Here is a 25,009-nt window from a genome sequence, read left to right as displayed (position 1 = left end):
GTGCCGTACATCCATTTCGTGCCACTGGTTCTTCAGGGGCAGAACAGGTTCTGTTGGAGGGGGTCAGGCAGTGTAAAAGGTGGCAGATTTTCTCAGTGGAACCAGGATTCCAGTCCCTATTACTCTTCTATTTTTTTCACATTGAATGCTAATTATTTTTAAAAGAAGTGGCTTTTCCAAAATGCACTGATAAATTTGATAGGATTGGTACAGTTAAGAGAATTGCTTCTGTTGAAAACCAGGAAATTCTCCCCCAGGTGAAGTCTCTGAAACCTTTGAGTAACTCAGAGCACAACTGTCAGGGCACTGTTCTAAGGGCAGGGAACTGAGCTGTTAATTTGCATAATAGGGTAGTTTATCAAAATAATCATTACTTAATCATTAATAATTGTTGGTATTATGTATTGATCAAATGGACTTACAGGTGTGATATTTCTGCTCTGGATTTTGATAATTGTGGAATCATATCATAGAATGGTAGGGGTTGGAAGGGACCTTTAGAGATCATCTAGTCCAACCCCCCTGCAGAAGCAGGTTCACCTAGATCAGGTCACACAGGAACATGTCCAGGTGGGTCTTGAAGACCTCCAAGGAAAGAGCCTCCACAACCCCTCTGGGCAGCCTGTGCCAGGGCTCCCTCACCTGAACAGTCAAATAGTTCTTTCTTATATTTAAGTGGAACTTTTTGTGTTCCAGCTTCATCCCATTACCCCTTGTCCTGTTGCTAGCTACTATAGAGAGAAAAAAAAAGGGATAAATTTAAGTGCAATCTGGAGGGACTGAAAACAGCTGGGTCTGCCACGGAGGGCCATTCCCTCCCAGTTCCCTGTTGCTGTAGGAGGGAGTCTGATGGTGATGTATACAGAGATTCCTGGACAAATGTGGTCCTGGTTGTGGGAGTTAACCAGCAACTTCAGCTCTCTTAGATCTCTTCCTCTCTTCATCCACTGAGAACTTGTAGCAACCTCATTGCACACTGAGAATTGGCTGCCTGGAGGCTTCATTTTCCTAAGTGCTTTCTCCCTGACCTCCTGAGAAAAGTCTGCTGTGTCAAACCAGTGTGAAATACATCAGCTTGTTCAGGAGAACCGTCTCTTCCAGTTTCTGGCTGCAGTAATCTAAATTTCACAAATACTAAAATGGGCAGTTCCAGTACTGCATTTTTTTGCTATCCTTGAAAAAGTGGGGGCAGTAACCTTCCCTCCACATTTTCTCTCCTCTTCTTTTGATGCCTAGTTGTTTGGCATAAAATAGAACCAGAGCCTTACTTTTCATGGCCATAGCCTCTGCTTTGCCAGTTCTTTGCTCAGAGATTCTGCAGATGAGAATCTTATCACCATGCTACTGCAAGAACCGGTGTCACAATTCAACTCCAAGAGATGCCGCAACATACCATGAGTATTTATTTTGAGGGGTGGCTATCCAATTTCAAGCTGCACTTCTGTGGCAGGCAAGTTTCTTTCTGAATATGTTTTTTCTTTCAATTTTATGTTAGCTGTTTTTAATGGATAAAAGTGATCATCATTCACATGATGGTCTGTAGCTTTTTATGTACCTGTTCACCTGTATCATCAACCTACCAAGCACAGTCCTGGCTGCGGCAGAGGACCTTGAGTCTCAGTTTTACCATCTGGTCTCAGTCCCTGAAGGATATCTGATTTTGCATCCACAGGGAAGGCAACTAGGGAATTTTAAATTCACTGTTCAGGTCTCATCCTTGAGTTGTCTTTATTGCTGGGAATGAAGCTTGCTCAGCCAGAAAGCCAGCTACACAATGAGCTCCGTGGGAAGGGCTGCACGGCACAGCCAGAGAGCTCAACACCTCAAAAGGATTTCTCCCTGCGGAATGATACTCCTCTCAGGACACCTCATCTCCAAATATCCACCTCTGCCAAACATCAGCAAATAGAGGCTTTGACTTGAAACGTGTAAATACACTATAACTCTGCGAAACCCATCAGAAGCTGCCACCTTGTGTTTTGGAAGGCTTTCAGGTGCTGCAGCCATGGAGGTCAGTTAAAAATCTTTCAATTTGGTGATAAAAGAGCAAGAAAAATCTGAGTTCTCTGCTTGAATGAACAGAAGTTGAGATCCTGGCCCTGAGCATATTTCAGCATTGGGGGAGGTAACTTCAAAGAAAGCATGAATTCCTGCCTTGCCCTAGCCATGACCATTGTATAGACACTGCTGGAGATGTTCCCACTTCTTATTCTGTCACCTTTAATCCTCCTGAGTGTCAAGGTACTGCAGTTTTGCTAGCCCAGGTTGTCATGCAGGTTGATTTAGCCCATTTTGAATTATGTGACAAAAGATGCTGGTTTGATATGTAGATCTTTCTTCCGTGATGATTGGGATGAGTTAATTGCAGCTAATTCTAACTGTAAACAATACTTGGAACTCAACACTAGCTTATAGTCACGAGTAGGAAATTTAGATGATTCTCTTGCAGTTAACTGACATGAAGTCCAGCATATGAAAAACTGTAAGGAAACACAAGCAAGCTAAATGTAGTGATCTACCTTGGGCTGCATCAATCAAACAGAGCTCCACTTTCTTGCAGGGTGCTGTAGCTCAGCATATGCTGCCCACATGCCTTCCAACATCCTTATGCAATGCCATAAGAAGATGGTATTAAGGCACACTCAGAGGTCAGAGCCTCTGGACAGCTTAGTTTTTAAGCTCTTTCAGTGTCGTACACCTCACACAGATGATCTTGCAGAGGGATTTGTAGGGTTCAGAAGTTCTTGGGTCACAGATGGAAAGGATATGCCTCTCAAGTGGAAATGCTCCTCCATCCCTTAACAGCTTGCAAAACCTTTGCAAAGGCAGGCAGGGCTTTTTCTTCCCCTCGTTTTGCTGAATCTGTTTTTTCATTTACTTAATTTATCATTGCTCATAAATCTGGAGATATCTTTGCATAACCTGCTGGAAAGCTGCATGCTGGACTTGCTTGTCTCAGCTTTCTTCAGCCCCACAGCACAGCCTTGCAAAGCTGTGGAGGAATGTGGGGTAGCTGGGTCTGTAATAGAGATGATGCAGGGATTTGTCCACTTTTCTTGCACAGGATCTGTGCCAAGCACCTGCCTGCCCTGCTGCTGGCATGTGGTGCTTGATTCAGTAGTGTTCTGCAGATGAGCACCATGGGTGCTGCTGCCTGCAGCAAGGAAAGGATGAGAAACCTTTGCCTGTGCATGCCACTGGTGCTCCTCTGAAACACGTTGGAAATCAGCTCAGCTGGTGGGATAAACAGCTACCAAATGGCAGCATTTAGAATGGAGTTAAATCGAGGGTGAATCTCTTGACATCACATGGTCCAGGCATCTGCTGGTGGATGTGATGGACAAGATCTTGCATGGCCCAGATGGCTGGTGAAGCACAGAGGTTTATTGCAGGGTTAGAAGATTCAGTGCTCAGTCAAGGAGAGGCAGCTGAACATCATGGAGAATATTTTCACCGATGAGTCTCGCGCAACCCTAAACTTTGTGAACCATGAAATAAGATTTCTCTTAGAGAGAATTATCCGAGTCCTTTCTGCTGTTCTAAATCACCCCCCCAGGGACCCCCTCACTGTTTGCTCATAGTAGCAGCGGCCCATTAGATAACCCAGGAGGTTGCCAGAACAACCGGAGCAGGCACCTATCTGCAGCAAACAAAAACAACCTGCAGCTGAGTTGGAAGCAACTGAATTCCTGCAGCAAGCCTAATTTTACCTACATAGGAGCAAAATGCTCTGAGCTCTCCCCGCTGGGAGGGGGGAGCTGGCACCTTTTGAGAGGCTGGAGCCCCAGGGCTGAATGAGGAGCTGGAGCCAACTGGAGGGAAAAAGAGAATTTTGGTGAAGTGATAGATGTAGGTGGGGATAGTACAGCCTGACAACCCAGAGAGCTGGTGGAAGGGATGTGTCCTGCTGATTCCTTCTGGCTCTTCCAAAATCCTCTCTTGATGGGTGATACTTGCTGGGCTGGACTGTGCTGGTGCTGCCTGTTTTGCTGATGGGAGGAGATGCATAACATGAGGAAGCTGTCCTTGCTCCCTCTTCCTCGCTCCCATTTCAGATCCCAAGGCAGCCCATGGTCCATAGATTGTAATTTGCTGCTTAGAGGATCATGTTTCCCAGGGCATTAGTAACTTACCCCCAGCAGGGCAGCTTACCATCATTTGTACTCCCAGTTCCTGCCATCGAGGGAAGGAGTGTTCAAATCCTCCTCTGCTTTCTGCTTCAGAGACATGAGCAGAGGCTGAGGTCTCCAGTGCCAGGCTGCCCCTCTCACCCTGCCCTTTGCTACTTGCAGAGAATATTTACCATTGGTGGGAAGAAGATGCTACAGAGCAACACAGAGGGTGGCATGGAATGTGTTTTAGGAAGCTGTGTGCAGTTCATGATGCCATTCTGCCCTGTCTCGTGCCACTTTATCTCCTGGGACAGTGTTTTTCCAATAAGAAACCAAGTGTTTCCATGCAATGGGTCGCTTTGGGGGCCATGTGATTGTTTCAGTTGGAGCACTCCATGCTGCTGATGCCACAAGTTGTGAGTATGCCTGGACTGATCAATTAATTATTAACTGATGGGGGCTTATGAATTTTTCAGTGTTTTCTTTCATTGTGCATCACAAAGCAAAACCACCTTTTATGAGGCAAAGATCTCTCCTACAGCCCTACATCAAAGCTGCAAAAGTGCCACCCATATTGTGATCTTGTTCAGCCTTCGTATGCAGTATGTTTGCTTTGAAGTACTTAATCAACCATTTGCTGAGCTACAGAGCTCCCAGCGTGTCAAAGGAAAGCGCCTTGAAACCTTCACGCCTTGAAACTTTCTCTTTGAGGTTTTTGGCACCTATAACCATACATGACACAGGTGTTTGGATGAGTTAATTATTTTGGGAGGACTTAAGCCAGGCTTAGAAGGGACATGAATAGATAGTGGCCCATCTGTGCCTGCCTTTGGCTGCAGATTTCATGGAGACCTGGACTAAATGCTTTCATTTCCAGAAGGTGAGAAACCCAGTTTGATTCCATTCTGGATGCAGCACAACCGGATCCGCTCTTCTCTCACCATCCAGCCGAGTGCTGCATTCGGCACGTTCCTGGTGCCGTTGACATCATCCCCAGGCTGAGCAGGTTAGCTCCAGCTGCAGCCTTCTCATGGTGGCTGATGGCACAAGAGCTGTACCCTACTTGATCTCCAGGCAGAGGAGTCGGTTTGAGGTGTCTGAGCCAAATGACTTCATGAAGAAGGCAAGAGGAGGGCAGCCTGTGCTGCTGCGGTATCACATGCAGAGCCAATGCTGCCATCGTCATGGTTTGGCTTTAAGCTGTGATAAACTGAAAAACTAGCTAGAACTTTAACTATGTTACACTTTGACTTTAAAAACCACAAGGCTCAGGTTGGGCAATATGCTGCAAGGTGTCTGACACACCAACCAAATAGTTTAGGCATTAATTTGGTAGGTGCTTGTGACTTAATTAGATTGGTTTGTTTGCCTTTGCAAAGGTAGAGGGAGATTGCCTTCCATCCCTCTGGGTTAACATGAGGAAAAGTCTCACAGTGGATTTGTTTCAGGGTCATGGGAGCAAAGGGTTGCTTCTACAGATCAGCAACTAATTCTTACTTGGGATTAGAACTATCAGTCGCATGATGAGCATTTTTAGCCTTTTTCTTTCATTTACCAGTACCCATTAAAAGTTACTCCTTATGAGCAGTTTGTAAGAAAACCTGTCTTTTGCAAGGTCTTTTTCTTGCAGTTGAGCAGTTACCAGGAGTTAAAGTCAGCATATCCTCTGCAATGCCTTCAGCAAGGTGCTAGTCAGTTTTGGGTTCCACTCAGAATCTGACCTACATAATATTTTTCATTGTTATTCTTTTACTTTATCTACACTGGTGTACAGTTGCTGATCTCTGCAGGGCGAGCAGAAAGAACTAATGGTGTACCTATGAAAACATCCAATTTACCAGCAGGCAATTGGGTAATGATCAGTTGAGAATTGCAAATTATGTACGTCATATATTTGTGGCATGCTGCTGAAGAAAAGCCCAGTGCATATGACAAATCATATACATGCTGAAATTTATAATACTTTTCACATTTAATTGACTGGGGCAACCTTATGATTTATATCTTTGCTTTTCTTCATAGCACACCCGTAACACAGTCATAATGCAGAGCGAAACTAATGCAATTCCTCCTTGACTTTGTAAATCATTTGTGTATTTGGCTGTCAAGTATTTGAATTTAAAGTGAGCATACATATGGCAGAAAACAAATAGCTGATTCTCTAGTTAAGAAGTTGAGTTTTAATGATGTTAGGGCTTCTGTGTTGCCTTACTTTGGTCTTCATCTGATCTCACTTAGATAGCATGCCTTGTATTTATCCCTTGCCTTATTTCACAAGAAAATATGTTTTATGAGCACCAGCATTACTCTTTTAATGGCATTACTCTTTTAATGGCCCTATACACTGTTGTAACTGTATAAATGTACTCAGCTGGCTTTGACAGCAGCGGGAGCCCTGCCCAGGCTCGGGAGCAGTGAGTGGCTGAGCTGTTGGGCTGCTACTCTTAGTCACAAGAGGTCTGCTTGAATGTGCCAGGAGGACAAGCAGGGGCTGCCTCATTAGTACTGTTCTGTAGATAACAAGAAGGAAATGTTCTGTTGGCTACAACAGACTGATTTCTTTCCCAAAGATCAGGTTTTTTGCTGTGAGGCCATCATGCAGAGTCGTCTAAAATACAAGCCAGAAAGACCTTGTTTTGTTTCCTTTAAATAGCAGGTTATCTGGCTTGGCATCACTAATTAACCTTTGGAAGCACAGCAGTGTATAGTCCTGAAAAGCAGTACCTTGCCACTCAACCACAACCAAAGAGGCTGCCTAGGATGCTTGTTACCTCCTAAGAAAAACAATCTCCTGCAGTCAGATGTTGCCTTAACATAGTTTTTGACACCTGTAGCATCACTGGAAAACATCTGCAGAATCAAAATAGTGCAGGAAGTGTGAGGGAGTTTGCTGGCTCATTATCATAGCACAAAACCAACTCTTCTCCACAGCAGCATCCTTGACTTCTAAATTTAGTGTCTGACTTATTTTGGGTAGCGTGTGATTAACCTCGATTACTGCAGCTCGGATGGAATTCAAATAGTGCCCCCTCTGTCAGAGTTGCAAAGAAATGGAAATCTGGGACTGTACATTTCCTACCCTTAGTGAAGCAGCTCTCAGAGGTGCTTTCCCAGCAGTGGAGGTCAGTGGTGTGATGCATTTGCTCATGGAGAAATTAATGAGGACAACTGATCATGAAAGGTGGTGGTGGCCCATGGCTCTGTACTGGTTTGGGGATCAGGAATGTAAAGAAGAAGGTGTCAGGTTATGTGGGGCAGCTGTTGTGAGTGAAACCGAGGTGGCCTCAGCAGAGATGGCTGAACCTTCTCTGGATTTGTATCACAGTCAGGACACTTTGTAGTCTTCCTGCTTGAATGGAATCAACAACATGGGCTTTCAAAAACTAGTCAAAACCGTGCTTTCTCAGTCTCAGCTGCAGTGTGTGTCAGCTCTCTGCAAAGCCATCGGTTGTGAAGCAAGATGCAAATACAGGACTGCACGTGTGTGGATCTACAGGAGTGTGTGAGAGGGAGGGGAGATAGATGCAGGATGTGCAGGCAGAGGCTGAGAGAATTCTGTGGGGAGCAGCAGGTCTTGGGGAAAGCCGCATGTTTCAGCTCATTCAGGACAGACAAGCTCGTTGTTTGTCAGACTGAGGATGGAAACTTTTGTCAGGGCTGTAGCTGTAACTTTCCAGACTGCACTGCACCAGCCAAGCCATTCTGCTGTCAAGCAGTTTGTCTCCAGAGGAGGATAAAACTCAGGGAGGTGGTTTTCACAACCCCAAGCCAGCAAATACAGCTCATTTATGTGTGGCAATGGGTGGCAGAACTGACCTACGGTGGCGTGTAGCAATTGTGTTTTCTGGTAGGAAGAAGAGGAGGATACTTTGCAGATGAAGGCAGCATTTGGATGAAGGAGTTGGCCCTTCCCCCCCCCATTTAAGGACACAAACCAAAACTGTCAGGTTTTGTACCAGATTGAGCTTGGATTTGTGCCTCATGGGTGGAATGGGGCTGTGACCACCTTACTGCCACACAGTCCTAGCTTTATGCTGTGACTAAAGTGACCCAGATGGAGTCTAAAAACTGGTTAGAGTCTGGAAATAAGCTACAAAATTGCCTCCTTATTACAGTAGGTATTGCCTTCTTCAGGGACTAGTATGATTTTGTACTCTTTTGTTGTTCTGTAATTTGTGCCTGTGTATTCCTACTAAAAATAACATCTGTCTTGAGTCCTACCAATGGGAGACTGTTTGCAGCAGTCACTGTGCCTCTTCCACATGTGCTGTAATTGCTTGCTTAACTGTCAGAAACAACATTTTACCCTCAGAAGACATTTCAGGGCCAGGCAGATGCTGAACACTGAACCACAGGGCTGTGGGCTATTGGGGAAAAAAAAAATCTCTGCTGAAGGCTGCAGGAAAACCAGTTGCAGAAATTGGGTGGTAGCACAGTGATGCAGCAATGGGGGAGAGGGGAAAGAAAATAAGCAAATGCTGTTGGTATGCATCTCTGCTGAGCTGCCTTCTGTCTTTTTCTGAATTGCAAGCAGAGGCAGGGAGTGTTTGGCTTGGTGATCAGGAGCTGCTGGGTATCCTGCCCCAGCACAGGGAGGCTAAGACTTCCCCAGTACCAGCAGAGTGATGGCCTATGGAGAGCACCTTGCTTTTCAGGGCTTCAGATAGTCACCATCAAGGCTTGCTGCCAGCCTGGCTCACAGGGCAAAGTGGGATGTAAGACCTTAGGGTGAGGGTGCTCAGCCCCAGGAGGCAGCTGGGCAGGCATTGAAACAGGATCTGCACAGACCCCTGGTCCTGTCTGTCTTGTGATGAGGAACCTCTGGGGTGGCTCTGTCCCACAGCAAATCCCATCACTCCTCTCTCTGTGCTATACTTAATTGATCACGTAGCTCAGATGATGAGCCTGAAGACCGACCTGGACTGCTTGTAGAAGTATTTCATTTTTCACCTTGCTTTGCCTTTTGTTTTTATACAGCTGGACAACCCAGATGAGCAAGCAGCACAGATCAGACGTGAGTTAGATGGACGTCTTCAGATGGCAGAGCAAATTGCCAAGGTAAAAACAAAAACGTCTTCTATATTAATAAGATCTTCACAGGTAAGTAGTTCAATCCAGCCCCTAGATCCTGTCCTCCTTTCACAGGTTTCCTGTCCTCATAATCACCAGTTAAATATTAGGAGATTTTAAATGACAAACAAAACACTAAGTACAGATGAAGCTGTTGTTATGTGCATTTCTTGGAATGTCCTCACAAGCTGGGACAGTTGAAGTTCCTGCAAAATCCCTTGCAAATCCTCAGCAGTTAGGAAGATACTGTCCTGAAGTGTGTTTGCAGCTAGATCTACAAATGTGTGTCTGAGCCCTCTCTGTCAAACTTCTGTGCTAGCCAATAAGGTGGATAATGGCATGTAAAAAGGAGCCAGGAATTCCCCTAATGGAGTTTGTGCCATTTGCTGGGACCACAGTTCCCTGCCCATAGGTAAAAGTGCTTCAGATGTGTTGTCCCAGACAAGTTCAATCCTTTGCACAAGAGCATTTGGACTGGCATTGCTTTGGACATCACTGCCATCTGGAGCAGCAGGTGTGGGACCTTCAAACGGTTTTCATAACCAGGCACTCAGCTAAACTCCCTAGAGACCCTTCTGTAAGGAGACATCTCCCCAGGAGCAAGTCACATCCTACACTCTGCAGATTTATGTGGTTTCCGATGTCCCATAGATGGACAGAAACCCTGGATCCTGTTGACATCAGTGTGGCTGAGATTTTATCCTTGCCTCTAATCCGATGCTCTGAGTCACTGATAAAGCCCTAACAGGGCTGAAATCATTGGGAATGATCTATCTGGCTGTTCTCAATAATCAAGAAACCATTACTAGAAGGGAAAGAAGAAGGTCTAATCAGAGAGATGTAGCTCAGACTAGAAACCTGCCTTTCAGCAGCAGTCCTCCCAGTACTGAGCTATGCCCAAATTGGGGTTTTTTTTGTGAGGGAGGTAATGTCAGAGCTCTATGTAAACACACTGATATCCCTGGCTGTGAAAAGCAGAGCATGTTCATTTATGGTCAGGCATTAGAGAGGATGCTGGTAGCACTTGTGCAGTTACATCTCACTAATGCTCTGTTAAACAGCTCCAGTTCTAGTGTCTTTGGAGAGATAGGTTCTGGTTTTCTCTTCTTCACTGACAAAAGTAGTACAGTGGCCAAACAATGCTGTGGCAAAGCAGCAAACCAGCTGCAGCTCCTTTGTTCTGTGTTTGGCCCTTTGCAATTTTACTGTCAAGAAAACTTACAACATCTTTTAATTGTGGCAAGATGTAAACCCCTGCATTGAGCACTGCTGCTCTGGGTCTGAGGTGGGTAGGCAGACAGTGAGTGCCAGAATGAGATTGCTGTCCCACATGCCATAAAGAGAAAATGAAACAACAAAACCAGGCAATCTGCACAGTTCAGCAGCAGCCAGCAGAGGCTGCAGCTTCATGAATTATTTTTTGCAAACGAGAATTTACCATTTCCATTCTTTCCCCGAGGATGCTGAAAACAAACCATGGCACTGCTGGCCCTGTGGGAGACAGTCAGGGGAAAGTCCTCAACACAAGCTGACATTTCTCAGTGCAGAACTCAACCTTCAAAATACAACTGTGCAGCTTGGAGGGTGGTTTAGAGTAAAAGTGACTTACCTGTGATCTGGTTGGCAGGTACTGATATTTAATCTCCTTCATGTTACTGCTGCAAGCTTTCTCTCCAGAATGTCAGATCCTGACAGGACCAGCCTACAAGAAACCTTGCTCTTTCAGACCCATGAGTACAATCTTTTGGAGGCATCCAAATGACCTTTGAGTCTTTCTCTGTATCTTCCTTTCCAGGCAAGGCTGCTTTCCCTCTAGCATAGGTCAGGTTCACAGTTCAGCTCAATGAAAGGATCCAATTTTTTCTCCAGTTTGTGGCTTTTGACACAGATTTAGTGCACAGGGGTCAGACTTACAGTGTTCATGAAATTAGCCCTGAGGTGTCTGTCTTGGAAATTCCATGCTAAAGACACGTTAATACTTTATTAATAAAGTAAGAAATTCTCACTAGGACATTTGTACTTGAGAGGCAGCAAAGGCTGTGGAGTCTCACAGGACCTGGGACTGCAGCATTGCAGAACCAGTGGCTCTGTAAGCCCTCGTGTGACCTGTTGTGTGACCTTGAACAAGTCACTATGCACATCAGCTTTTCTGCATCTGGATACTAGGGCACAGCTCAGGGCCTTTTTACCTCCTCACGTGCCCAGGAGTGTGCAGCTCAGCACGGTGCCAGAGCAGCACTGGGCAGGATCTCGCTCCCTGAGCATGACTGCATCAAAGCACATAAGCCCAGCCTTGGAGCCAGCCAGCTTGAGGATCAGGCTCAAAGTCAAGCAGATGTTTTAAAGCTGAATCTGGACAGGCTTTTCACTCTGCACATTGTACTTTTCCAGCAGCTAAATGAGAGCAGCATTAGAGCTGAGAGCTTACTGATGCCAAAGCAGAGAAGTCTATTTTTCTCTGCAGTAGCAAGTACCCTGCTGTCCTGTGGTGCCTTTCTCCCCACCCAGTCACCAGTCCTCAAGGGCAATGAGAAGCATGTGTAGGGCAGCTGAGACCTTGTGATGATACCAGAGTGAGAGGAGTTCACTCTGCTCCAGCCTGCTAGGCTGGTCATTCCTTGCAATCTCTTAATTCTGCTTCTCACCACACTTGTCCCCATTTCTAGTCCTCTCCCTATTCCACATACATGTGGAGGGGACTAACACCCTTTTTTGCTCTTATCTGCATCTCTTGATTGTGTCTTCCTCCAGACTTTCCCCCAGCTCTGTCTCCAACCTGATGGGGAACTTGGGACCATACCTGCATCTCTGCATTTCCATCACTGGGCCCAGCCCCACTTAAATTGTTATGTGTCACTTCAAACTACCTGGTTTTAGCCTCAGTATGAGAAATTGCTAGTGGCACACAGTGAAATATCTCAGTCCTGGTTGCAATTCTGAAGAGATTTGTGGGGGCAGTGCCAAAATTGCATTCCCTGGAGAGATGGATGGCAGCAGGGTGAAAAAGCAATAATGTTTGAGCATCATTGCTTCAGCAGTAGTTCTCAAAATCTACAAAAGAGTGCTGGGGTTGGTTTTTGGGTATTTTTTTTTTTCCTAGAGGTGGTTTGCAATTTATATAATGCATAAACAATAAACCAGACTGATCAGGTAGTTTATCTTACACCAGGTCTAATTTACCTGAGGGAATTGCTTCCTGAGATTGAGGCTGGAAACTGAAGAGTATTTTAGCTGCGTGGTGTGAGTGCTGCTGTGAGCTGTGCTTCTAATGAGAAAGCTATTGAGGACTGATGCAAAAACTAGTGCAATGGAGTACTTGAAGCCTGATGACAGTCTTCTAGAAGAAATACGACCTTTTTTTCTTTTCTAGTGTTCATTTTACAAACTGCTTTTTACAGCATTGTGAATTACCACTATGACACGTTGTGCATCAGCTGCAAGTTCCTGGGCTGCAGATGCTGCCTCACTGTCAAACGCCCTCCACAGCCTCTTGTAACCCACTGAGAGATGTTCAAACCCTGAGCAGATTCGGGGCATGGGCAGAGTTGTTGGAAGATGTAGGGCTCAGACCAGTGATCCTCACAGAGCTGGAGCATGGGCAGCAGTACCTGAGCATGCAGTACAAAGCTGAAAACACACATTGGGGAACATCACATTTTGCTCTGTCACCTTTGGTTTTAATGTTTAAACATCCTGTTTAGTGCAAACAGCACTGGAGGGCCTCACAGTAAAAGGTTGTCCTGTTGAAAGGATACATGGGCCCTGACAAGCAGTGGAAAGAGTGTTTTACCCTTCTTCCAGTTGGGACCACGCTTTCCTGCCCACACATTGCTAATCTTTCCTCCTTGGGTTCCTTTCACACATAGAGACCTAACAGAGCAACAGCTCAGAAGAGTCTTCAGAATGGATGGCACATTGAGGAGACTGGAAAACAATTCCCTGATCCTTTGAATCTTTAGTAAATTGCTGTCAGTCACAAAGTTCAGCTGAGGTCTGGCCTGGAGTCTTTGTAGTTGTGAATACATGTGTATGAAGAAGGTCATTTGCAGACAGAAAAATCCATGAAATACAAGAAACAGTAAAGTTGGGTAAGCACCAAGTAGTATTTCTATGGGAAGTTAATAACAATGTTGCATTATACAGGGAGAAGCTGTAATTTGTTATCTGGTTTGTGAGAGTTCCTTGCTCACAAACCTCTCTGCAGATGCTCCTGGTAGATTTTCCCGGTGCAACAGGGAGCTGCTGTTTGTCACAGCCATTCACTCTGTTGGTTTTGTTTCCAAATCCAAGGAGCGCAAGTTTCCGAAGTTTGTGTCCAAAGAAATGGAGAACATGTACATTGAGGAGCTGAAGTCATCTGTCAATCTCCTGATGGCCAACTTAGAAAGCATGCCTGTGTCTAAAGGAGGCTCCGAGTTCAAGCTGCAGAAACTGAAACGTAGTCACAACACCTCAATAATTGACATGGGAGAAGAAAACGAGAACCAGCTTTCCAAGTCAGATGTTGTGTTGTCCTTCTCCCTGGAGGTAAGCCTCATGCACGTGGCAGTGGGCAGAGTGTGGGAGTAAAAATCACAGCAGCCCGCTTCTGCTCACTTCAGACTTAAGTGAGACGGGTCAGTAGAAGTCACTTTCTGATTTCCATGAGGAATGGCTCCTCTGTGAGTTGCCAAAAGCTTTGCCTGTGGTCAAACACTGTGTCCTTTCTGGTGTCTTGCCATCTCCTTGGAAGAAACTGTGTGAAACAAACTGTCTGGTGTTTCCTGATACAAAAACAATTGCTGGTGTTTGAATGCCCCCAACAGATTGGCTTGCAATTTGTGTGGAAATACCGTGCTTGGCTGGCTTGCTCTTTGCTTTGTGTTGAGCACTGACTTTCTGTTCAGCAGTTTGTACAGCCCAGTTTGTACCCTTCCAGCAGGGTGCTGCAGGGACCTCTGACACAGGCAGTCTTGGTCCTGGAAGCAGTGTTGCTGCAGTGGCTGTTTTCAAACAGCTTAATAATTCTGTGCAAATATATTTGCTGTCTAGACAAGGCATTTACTCCAAGGAGTCATCAGCACACCCATACAGAACTGTTGTTGTCTGTCAATGAGTGGGTTTATGTTACATTGTCAAAACAACTACCAGGGTGGGGTCAAAAATGTGGGTTGAAGAAAAACCAGAAAATTCTATTTTTGTGTAGTTTCCTGTTTATTTCTCCTAAGAGGTCTCTTGTTACATCATGCCAGTGCAAAACTTAACAACTCTGGTTGTCCAGTCTCAGTTTAACTCGTTAGGTGTCTGAAACCATCTTTGTAATATTCGTCTCAGTCTTCCTAGGGCTGTGAACCCAGAGATGGTGCCTTCAACAGCAGCATCAAATAGAGCCTGACTTCTAAGCATTCCTGTACAGAGGAGCAGGGAACTAGCACAAAGCACTAGACCTCTCTGTTGCAGAAGCTTGTGCAGTGTGTGTAGCTGTGCCTTTACAATGGGATGTCTCAAACGCTTCACTCCAGGTGAACCTCATCTGGTGGGAAGCAGAAGCTCAGTGAAGCACTGACTTAAGGAGCTGACAGGTCTGTGCTGCAAGAGAGGTTTTGCCAAAAATGTGTGCTCATCAGAGGGTTTGTGGAGCTTTGTGTGTCAGGAGAGGGATCCTCAGTGGAAGGACAGATCAGAAGACCTGAGGAGAGGAATTTCAACCCCTCGTGTGTATAGTTCATAGACAACAGGTAATAAAACACAAACAGGAACTCCCACTATGTTACTTGCAGAAACATTTAAGGTATGTAGTTAACAAGATTAATCACCTTAAGGAAAAAAAAAGGTAATTACCTACAAGAAACTTAGATGATTCTTTTTTAATAGGAAAGATATCTTTTAAGAAAGATGGAGAAAAACTTTTTATCAAGGCCTGTAGTGACAGAACAAGGGACAAGGACAAGTGAAAAAGGGTGGATTTAGATTGAATATAAGGTTAAAAAAAAGTGTTTATGATGAGGATGGTGAGACACTAGCACAGGTTGCCCAGACAAGTTGTGGATCCCTCATACCTGGAAATGTTCAAGGGCTCTGAGCAACCTGATCTAATGAAAATGTGTTTCTACCCACAGCAGGGGTTGTTGATTAGCTGATCTTCAAAGGTCAAACCCAAACCATTCTGTGATTGATCTTTTAGCACAAGGTGAGCTGTATGGGGCTTTTTTCTGGTTTGCACAGGTTAAGGCACCTTCAGGTTGGCCAAACCGTGTCTGAGGCCCATCTTCTGAAGCTTGCTGGACAACCATGGGCACCCAAGGGTTTCAACAAGCCCATGTGCAGTCAGAGGGAGATCTCCCTGTCTCTGCACAGACCTCACTGGCTGCTGTGGTCCCTGCTCAGCTTCAGCACATGCCACCATGTGCAGCCACAGCATGTGCAGGACCCCAGCACTGGCTGACCCTGTGAGTTCAGCAGCCAGAGCAAGATCTGAAGAGGGCTGCCCCTCTTACACTCCTTTCTTTGCCTTGCAGGTTGTCATCATGGAGGTGCAGGGTCTGAAGTCACTGGCACCCAACCGCATTGTGTACTGCACCATGGAAGTCGAAGGTGGCGAGAAACTGCAGACTGACCAGGCTGAAGCCTCAAAGCCAACGTAAGTCTTGCTTTGCCTTTTGTTCTCTGCATCACACTCTCCTGTGCCCCATCTCTACACTGCTGAATCACTGTAGAAAGCTCTGGTCCTGCATAGTGGGACCAGAGGGGACTCTGAGAAGCAGAGAAGCAGCGTGGCTTTCCACATATACAGTGTCATGACTAAGAGTGGCATGTAGGCTCTGACAGAGGGAAAAGGGTGTTAGTGATGAGCTTAGGTCTCTTATAGCTATAGAGACATAAACTTGGGCCTCATATATAGTATAAGTTTTTTACCAAATAGGGAAGGAGTTAAGCATGTGCTTAGATAAATACTTGTTGGGGTATGTATCTGAACGGGTTCCATCAGGTGTAGTTGCATAATCTCATCCTCACTGTCAGGGTTTTGGTGGTCCTGTGAGAAAAGGAAACAGCTGTTGTGGACACCCTCTGGCAGCCACGGCCAGAGGTGGGAGAGAGGAGGTGGGAAAGCTTCGAGTCACTGTCCTCTTCAACCTGGTCTTCAGATCCCAAAGCCTTGGCCCCATATTTACCTTTTTTGTCTTACCCAGATGTTGTTAGAAGCCCACTAGTGGCAATTCATCTTAATTTAATTTGGAAGGAAAAAATGATGAATGGCTTATTTCCTTTCTGATTTATGGGAGTAGTTAACTTGAAACAGTACCTGTATGGACTTGATGCCATTTTCCTCTGGTTCACTGCAGATATTTCACACTTAAATGAGGTTCTCAGTGCACATCCTCACAGTGGAAAATTGCCAAGGTGATATGAAGCCTCCTCCAGCAGTAGGGAACAGGAGGAGCTGCTGTTGGGATATTCCCCCTCTATTCCCATATCTCATTCCCTCTGAGCAACCAGCCCCCAGCAGCATTTCACCAGGAGCTTCCAAAGCTCCCAGAAGGAAAACCAAAACCACACATCATGGGACTGCACAAGCACTGCAGGCAAACAGTTGAGGATCAGCAGGCAGAAGGAGAGCAAAGCTGGAAGCAAACTGCCTTCCCTCAGTGCTTGTCCTCCCATGGAGGCACAGAAACTGCTGATGCTTTGTGCCCTGTGCTGTACCAGAGGAACAGGAATCTGCAGTAAGTGGTATAAAAACAATATTCCCAATCAGGGAAAGTGCTGTAGCCTGCTTGCTTTTCACAACACTTCAAAATGTGCTTTAGAGAAGGAAGTAGGAGAGCTGTGCTTGGAAGAAAATGTCCATAAGAACCTGGAGTTGTCACTATTTTAGGTATTTTTATTGCTTCAGTGGAGAAAGTTGGGCTCTATTTAGGGGAAATTACTACTGCCCATACTGAAAAGCACACTCCTGCTGGGTTACATGTGTTTGTTCAGCTTGGTCTGTTCATCCCACTTGTGCTCAAAGGGTCTGTCCTTCCTTATGCAAGCCTTCTTGCTGTCAGCCCTAGAACCATTTATACAAGTGGCATTTGGAAAATAAGGGCTGCAGGAGTGAGCTCTTTAATTGAGTGGGTCTTTTTATCATAATGAAATGTACAATGTCTGGGCATGAAGCCATCAGCCCTCATGAAAGTGCAGCCAATGCTGAATGCTGCAGCATGATACGAGTTATGCAAGTCCATCACACTCATCCTCTCCCTGCACTATCATAGAGGTGAGAGTCAGGCTTGATGTCTTCTGGGTTGCTCTAGCACTTGGGCTAATGCCTTAGGAGGGTAGTAGGTTTAACAGTTGCATTACCTAACAATCCTGAGTATTTTCACTTCCAAAGCCAAAGACCACCCCAGGCTGAGACTCTAGAATGAGACTCTAGAATAACCTTCCACAGAAACTCTTACAGAAAGTGTGTCCTTTTTTAACTCTCTACGTTAGAAGTGCTTCTTTCACTTTGCTTCCCCTCCCAGCCACAACAGCCTAGACATGGAGAACCAAAGTCCCGTGAAGGCAATTTACTGCACTTAGATTCTCCTCTTCAGAAGACAGGGAAGGAGAATGAACCAGATGTGACATGTTTGTCATGTTACTTAATACAAGACTTGAAGGCACTCAGGTGCTCCTAGTGATGAGGGCAGTGATGGAAACAGCTCAGAGATCTCTTTGATGCATTTTTGAGCTATGCTGCCTTGCAGACAAATGATCTGTGGTCAGCCAAAACAGCCTGCTGGAGTGTGTTTTAGATGCTGACGTCAGTCCCAGGGAGGTCATTCACACCAGATTTGCTTTTTTGCATTTTGTCATAAGCAAAACACTCATTGATAAAGGAACTAGCTCAGCAAAAGCACACTGGACTGCTCTCCAGGGAACTTGCTCCTCAGCCTCCCGAGGTTTTCTGTGCTTTGCTGGGAGATGCTGCCTGGGCTGGGCATGAGGAGCACGCTGCAGGGATTATGAGCCTCAGCACTATGAAAGTGTAAATACTGAAGCAGGTTACCCCTGTACATCTCCAGATTTTGTATCTTAAAAAAAGGCAGGTTAAGTACTTAGAAGATGTGGCAAATAGAGTTCTGGAATCAGGCAGTATTTTCTTAGGTTAAATTGTAAGTCTTCCAACTGTTTGAAATTCAGTTTTGCCCTCCTCTGAAGGGTTTACAGGTTTCTCATAAACATCTGGGAGAAAAAAACAACCACATTAGAACAGTAAGATCCACTGGAAGACTTCTTTTTCTTTACCACAGCTTTGTGTCATGGGTTGGAGAGTGTCACAGGGCTGTACAGCCTTGTAGGACATGTTTTTACCTAGGAATGACTCATGGAGTTGTTCACCGTGTTCTCACGTGTCCTCGAAATGCTGGCCCTCGGCTGAAAACACTCAAGTCACAGCACAGGGGTGGCAGTGGCTGCTTTTCAGCTCAGTGCCATGCCAGGAGTGCTAACATGGGCTCTGCACCCTGAGTGGAAGGAAGATGAACATCCCAGCCAGGGAAGGATTTCCAAAAGCATTGGTCTAGGTCTGTGAGAAACGTATCTTTCATATTCCCTAGTGCAAACCCAGCGGTTTTTTAGTGACCTGTTTGAAAGATCTGTTTACTGACTTTGGATTCTTGAATCCTGTTTGTAGATCTTGAAAGAGGATAGCAGCAGGGTTTAGCAGCCACATGTACCAAGTGATCAGGTAAGCTGTGTGCCAGGAGTGTGGCACTCAGGATGGCAGTAAGTACTGGTCTTCTGTTTCTTCTCAGGCTCCACGTTGGATTCCTGACATTTTAAGACCAATCTCATCATGTGAGGATTATCTACCTTAGCACCAGTTCAGGGGATGGCACAGTTTAAGAGAGAGAGACAGACTTGATATAGCAAGGGTTATTTCAGATCAGGCTTGCAGTGTATTATTAGTAGTGCTTTTAATAACTTGTGTAAGAGAAAGCCTTTGTGTTATCCCCTAACCCGCAGATGCCTCTACAAAGTAGCCCAAATCCAAATGTGAGCAGGATTTTACTGCTTTTCGTGCTGAAACTGTATTCTTGCAGATTGTTGAGGGGTTTATACCCCCCTTCTCTGCCTCTTGGCCTGATATCTGCCTTCTGCAAAGCTCAGGGGGTGAGGTGGCTCTGCACGTCTCCAATGCTGCCGTTCCAGGAGCTGCCTTATTAACGCTGCTGTTTGCAGGGCCTGAGAACAGGGTTGCTGAGAGGATTGGGAACAGCACGAAAGCTCCAGCCACAACACCCCTGTCCTATGATCTCTAAAGAGGCTGCTGGATATATTTAAACACTGACCTGTGCTTGTAGCAGTGCTCATGGGCTGTACCAGTGATTCATCTTCTTATCATATCGCTTTTCTCTGACGTGAGCAGAACAAAAGAAAACAAAGAGGCTCAAACAGCAGCAAAGTCCTACATGCCTGGTGAATAAAAGCTACATATTCACCTGGACATGTTTTAGCATGCAGTTAAGTCTCATTCTCTTGTGGCTCACAGTAGTGTAAGTCAGGTGCATTGAGCTAAACTATGCTCAAAAGCAGTAAATAACAGGTGGAGGAAGAATCTTTTCAACCTGTCTGGGCATTTTGGCACACCCAAGAAGCGACAGAGGTGTAGGCTGCTCCTCTAACTCTGGAAGTGGCTTTATTTTGAGGTTATATATTCCCCCTTGCAGGGCAGCCTCTCCAGTCCTAGGGCAAGGGTTGGATTGTGCAGGACCTCTGAGTACGAAAAGTGAGGATGGATCTCATTATTTTTAAAGGAGAAAAGATGGGTCTTTATTGGCTCTTTTGTTTGCCATGCAGTTCCCCTGTGCATGTGCTGGAGAGAGCACACTTCACAGGTCCTGACATGCTCACTCCAGAAATTGACTCTTGATAAAGTAATGTCTTTGGTAAACTTTTAAACCTTTCTGTCTTCCTTTCTTTAGCCACCACACTAGGAGACAGGGGTGCTCTATTTTATCTTTGTGCTCACTCCTGATGTTGCTTCCTGATTTGCTTTCAAGGTGCTCTGACAGCTCAGCTGCTTATCTCTGCTGCAACAGGCTGCCCTTGTTTGAATCCTTACATCAAACCTCCAAGCTTATCACCTGACTAGGGTCTTCATTTCAGTTTGATGTGCTGCATACATCAAAGCCTGCTGCCTGACTCTGAATAGGGACAGGAACTCCACAGCATCCTTCCTCAGCTCTGTTTAGTCACCATCTCCTTCTGGGAGACAGGCACCAAGCAGCAATGGGGAAAGCCCTGTGGGAAGGGAGGCTGATGAGCAGGTATGCCCTCTCTCTGTTTGCAGAAGGAGAAAATCTGGTCTTTTCATTCAGGAATCTCCTGCCTCAGGCCCTGGAGTTTGAAGTGATGCTCAGTCGCTTTGCATGAAGTAAGAGCACAAGAGAATTTTGCTGCAGTCAATGTTTTGCTGCCATGGTTAGTTGGGAGATGCTGTGAACAGTTGCCCATGGTAAGATGAGAAAAAGTCCTTTTGAGATGTATAAATACTCTGTATGCTGTAGAACTAATTTAACTCCATTAAACTAAAGAGATTTAAACTGATGCAAGTGAGAGCAGAGTTTAGCCCAGAATTCATGTTGTGTATCCCTCAGTACAGCCATTGGTGCTGTGCCTGGGAGCTCTCTTCCAGCCATGTGCAGGTCTGTAGTCCAGGAGGCTGGCCACCTCTCAGCACTGCTGCCCTGACTGCTGCAGGCAGGCAGCAAAATCAGCTGCCTTGGACTTCCCAGCATCACTTCAATGCCCTGAGCCTGTGCTGCACAGAGCTGATGCTGTGTTGCAGAGGTATCACCTCATGGCAAAGTTTGGGCAGAAGACCTGCATAGCTACATGGTTTTAAGCAGTCATTCATATTTAGGTTTGCTTACCTAGCCAAGCCCTGTCTAAGCAGAATTTGTGATGCTGTGATGGGTGAAAAAGCAAAAGGAAATCTTAGGACATAGCTGCTTTTTTTGCCTTGTATTTTCTTCTTTCCTCTTCTAATTGGCTTCAGCATTAAATAGAAGCAGTCTTAATTACCCAGGCTGATTGGCTTGCCTTTCCAGTTGCATGATTTCATCTCACAGCTGTGCAGATGTTTACAGCTCCTTTTCCTTAGAAAACCTCCAGGAGCCTTATGAATGTGTCAAAATAAGTGACTGAGCCCTGAGTACAGCTAACATCAGACACCGTTGCTCCTGAGATACTGCCCTTGTCCCTGGGGTGAGCAGAGGGTCAGGCTGCCCCAAGGCATCTCTGGGTGAAATGTCTTCCAGGAGAGATCTTTAGCTGTGCTCTCCACAAGCACAGCGTGAATGCTCTCAGCCTGGGGTGCTGCTCTGCTAAGAGGTGACAATCACAGGGACAGGAACTTAAGGGGAGTTAACTTTTAGCTCTTCTGTCTGTGGCTGAAGGGTACAAAGTGGTGTGTAAATCCCTTACACAAGGTTACTTCACTTACAGCTATTTAGCATGTCTAAGAGGCAGTTTTCTGATGAGCCTGTGCACAGCTTTGCACCTGAAAAGTTCTGCTCTTAGTTGTCTGACCTGCTCTTCAAACTCCCTTTTGTGCATGTAACTGTTTCCATAATACTCCTGAGATACATGCTATGATGTATGTAGACTGTGGACCAGTCTTTAAGCACAGCTCAGCTGCTGCCCCAGGGACCTTGGGGGAACGAAAAATCTGCTCTAGATTAAGCAGCTGAGTGTTTCCTCAGAATAAAGACAAAGGCCCACAGGGATTCTCCTACCCTGAGTGGTACTCAGACAGCCACACTACTGTAGTGTAGTCTGCAGGACAGCAGTGCCATGGTCTGCTGAGACTGCAGATGGGGATCCAAGGATGGTCCTACTCCCAAGGGTCTCCTGTACACTCCTTCCTCTCTCCTTTACCATAAATGTTACACTAGAAACTGTGTTGAGGATCAATGAAGGCTTAGCATTGCTTTTGCATGGATTCTCTGGTGTCTAGTAAGGGTTGAGCTCATGCACCTTCTCTTTCACAGATAAATGTCTCTCTTTTCTTGCCAGCTGTCTTTAATTTCTTGAGTGTTCCTATGCTCTTGGGAATTATGTATTCCTGTGATAGCACATACATTCAAATTTCAGTATTCCAGAAGGTGTGATGATGCCCAAAGCAATTTTCATCGACACCCGTCTGCTTCATCACTCCTATGCCTGCAACCCTAAGATGGGATAGTAAAGACCAAAAGGACAATGAAATGAGATTGAGATTTGGTGATCTGAAACAGTGCTAAACTAGGAGCAGGACTGCAAAATAGAAGTCGTGGAATATCTTGTCTTCTTGTTTAATGCTTGTGGTTGGTGTTTTAACGAAAATTAAGCCATCCTTTACTGCAAGTTCTGCACATCACTTGCTTCAGGAAAGGCAGGGGCTGAGACATGTGAAAAGTGCCCAGTTGTTGGTTTATTTATTAAGTGCTGCATACAAGTAGTGCACATTATTATTTAATGAGTGGAACTGCTATTGCTAATTGCAATGCAGTGTAGGGAGATAGAGAGCATGCTTTAAAGAATTGGTACAGTGCCTACTCCTACCTGGACAGAGCCCTGGAAGGAGGGAATGGTTTCATGAGCAAGACAACCTTGACAGTCATTTCTCAGTATTTTAGTTGTTGTTTCTGTGAAATGAAGGTGGAGAGACCTCCTGCTTTGTGCCTTTTGTACTTTGTGCCATTTTCTGCTCTGTTTACACTTAAGAAATATTTCAGTGCTCTCTTCTACTGAATTTTATAAAGAAGGCTCTGAACTGTGTTGGCACAGACCTGATGTCCTGTATTTTCAGGCAGAGGGTTTCACTTTCCTTTTCCATGGTCTGTGCTTGTGAGACACCAAGTTTCTGTAAAGCAGGCAGTGCATGTTCTTGGTAAATCTAAAGCATAACCAGGCATTAACTAGCTGCAGTGCTCCCATTTGCAGTTGTGTTTTCTTCCAGGGTGATTTGGTAAAAGCGATCAACCACATCTGAATTAAATAATCGTTCTGTGAAATGAGCAGCTCTGCAGCTGCTTCAGTGGAGCATCTTTGGCCGGAGGAAACTAATTAGCATGTGTGTGGCACTGTAGTCACCTTATATAAGAAGTGGTAACAACCACAGGTAATCAATGCACACAAACCTATTTCATGAATGAAACTGTATCCGAAAGCAGATATATTGATGTAACAGCACGTCCCAGTAAAAGGTTGCTGGGCTTACATTTCCATTTCCTCCTGCTGAGCTTTTCTCCTTTAATTGTAATATCATAGCATGAGGTGAGAGCACAGGGCATTTGAAAAGCAGTCATCATTTAAATCATGATAAGTAATCACACTTCTTATTTTCTCTGTTAATACCCCGAAGACTGGTGAATAGCATTGCTATAAATTCTTGTCCAAAGCAGCAGCGGGGTTTCTGCAGCAAAGCCCAGGCTGGGGTGAGGCAGTGTGGGAGGAGTGTGCAGTGCTGGGCAGGGGAGGTGAGGCTGGGCTGGGTACAGGCATGGACATCTCTGGGGCAGGAATGCCATCTCGTGGCTGTAAATAGCTATTATGAGATTACATCCACCTCCCATCACTCCTTACAACTTCCCCATAACACTTCCCCTGTGTGTCAGCTAAGCTTAGGAAACACTTCCTGCTGAAATCAGTCTCTGCAGTTTCTGTATAGCAAAGAGCATCCTTTTTTTCTTGCGGGTTCCTAAAGCTGTGCCATTGGCCTCAGCAGCTCCTCTTGGCTGCAGTGCCCTGGCAGCCGAGTGACATGGTGCTGGCACGGGAACAGGGTCTGCGGGGACTGTGTGTGAGCCACAAGCAGATCAAGAGCAGACCTCCACAGGCTTTGCTTTGCTGAAGTCTCCGTCAGCTTTACCCTGTTCCTTCTGCACCTTGCACACTCAGACGCAGATGTGATGCTCTCCCAGACAGATTTTCTCTCAGCCGGCAGTCGGAGTGTTGCCGTAGCCAGTTTGAGGATGTGGGAGTTGCAGCTCCTGGAGGGAGACATGGTGCCTTTTATCAGCTGTCTGGTACTGCTGGCTGCATGATGTTAAGCAAGATGGTGTCTGTGTGCATGACACTTACATCATGTCTCAGAGCCATGGGATCAAAAAATGGACATTCTGTGAAATGCTGGTGGCTGGAAGACATCTTTAGCTGCTGTTAAGAGGGACAGAGGGACGTGCTGCCTCTGCTCACCTTTTGGATAACACCATAGTGCTTTCTGTAGCGGTGTTTTTGGATAAATGATCACCCTTTTCATATGCAAAAGAACTGATTATGCTTTTTCTTTGGCAGAGGGAGTGTGTTATATGCTTGGCAAGAATTAGGATGTCACAGGAAAACGTGGATTCACTCAGAGAGCCCCTGGGTTATCCCATCAGAGTCGTGCTCTGTGCAGAGACATGGCCTCACCTGGGATTATGTAGCTCCAGGGTAAGGCAGGTACAGCCACTGCTGCTGGTCAGTGCTGTGGGGATGCTGACTTGGTCACCTACACAGCAGCTGCATCAGTGGAAGCAGGTTTCACTGTCCTTATAAAGTCTGTGCAGGAAGCCCTAGGAGGAATCAAATCTGTTTGCGCTGTCACTCCCACTTCAGCTCAGCTTCTTCTGAGGGGATGGGACTGAGAGGCTGTTCTGTCAGCAGACAGGGAGGAGAGGAAATGAATGTGAGCGAAAATAGGCCACGTTGTCACTCTGTGTCTGATCACTTTGGTTATCCCGTTCTGAAGGTGAGTAAACACACTGAACTTCTACTGTGGGAGGAATTGCAGAGGAGGCTCAGCAGCTCTTGGGAGTCAAACCCTGTTACAGATGCAAACCATTCTCAAT

General features: G+C 45.7%; 1 protein-coding gene across 8 annotated transcripts in view; it reads left to right on the top strand.

Annotated features, from left to right (window-relative positions):
- The window catches only part of CADPS (calcium dependent secretion activator), a 212,317-nt gene that overhangs the window by 67,262 nt on the left and 120,046 nt on the right, over positions 1 to 25,009 (top strand). For all 8 annotated transcript variants that reach the window (XM_062007941.1, XM_062007939.1, XM_062007940.1 and 5 more), the window contains exons 4-6: positions 9,090 to 9,170; positions 13,473 to 13,709; positions 15,680 to 15,801. In XM_062007941.1, the coding sequence (XP_061863925.1) occupies positions 9,090 to 9,170; positions 13,473 to 13,709; positions 15,680 to 15,801 (440 nt within the window). The remainder of the gene's footprint in view (positions 1 to 9,089; positions 9,171 to 13,472; positions 13,710 to 15,679; positions 15,802 to 25,009) is intronic.

Source organism: Colius striatus, chromosome 15 (assembly GCF_028858725.1).
Source record: "Colius striatus isolate bColStr4 chromosome 15, bColStr4.1.hap1, whole genome shotgun sequence".
Classification (NCBI taxonomy): Eukaryota; Metazoa; Chordata; class Aves; order Coliiformes; family Coliidae; genus Colius; species Colius striatus.
Note: the sequence above shows the minus strand (reverse complement) of the source record. Positions and strands in the feature narration are given on the sequence as shown.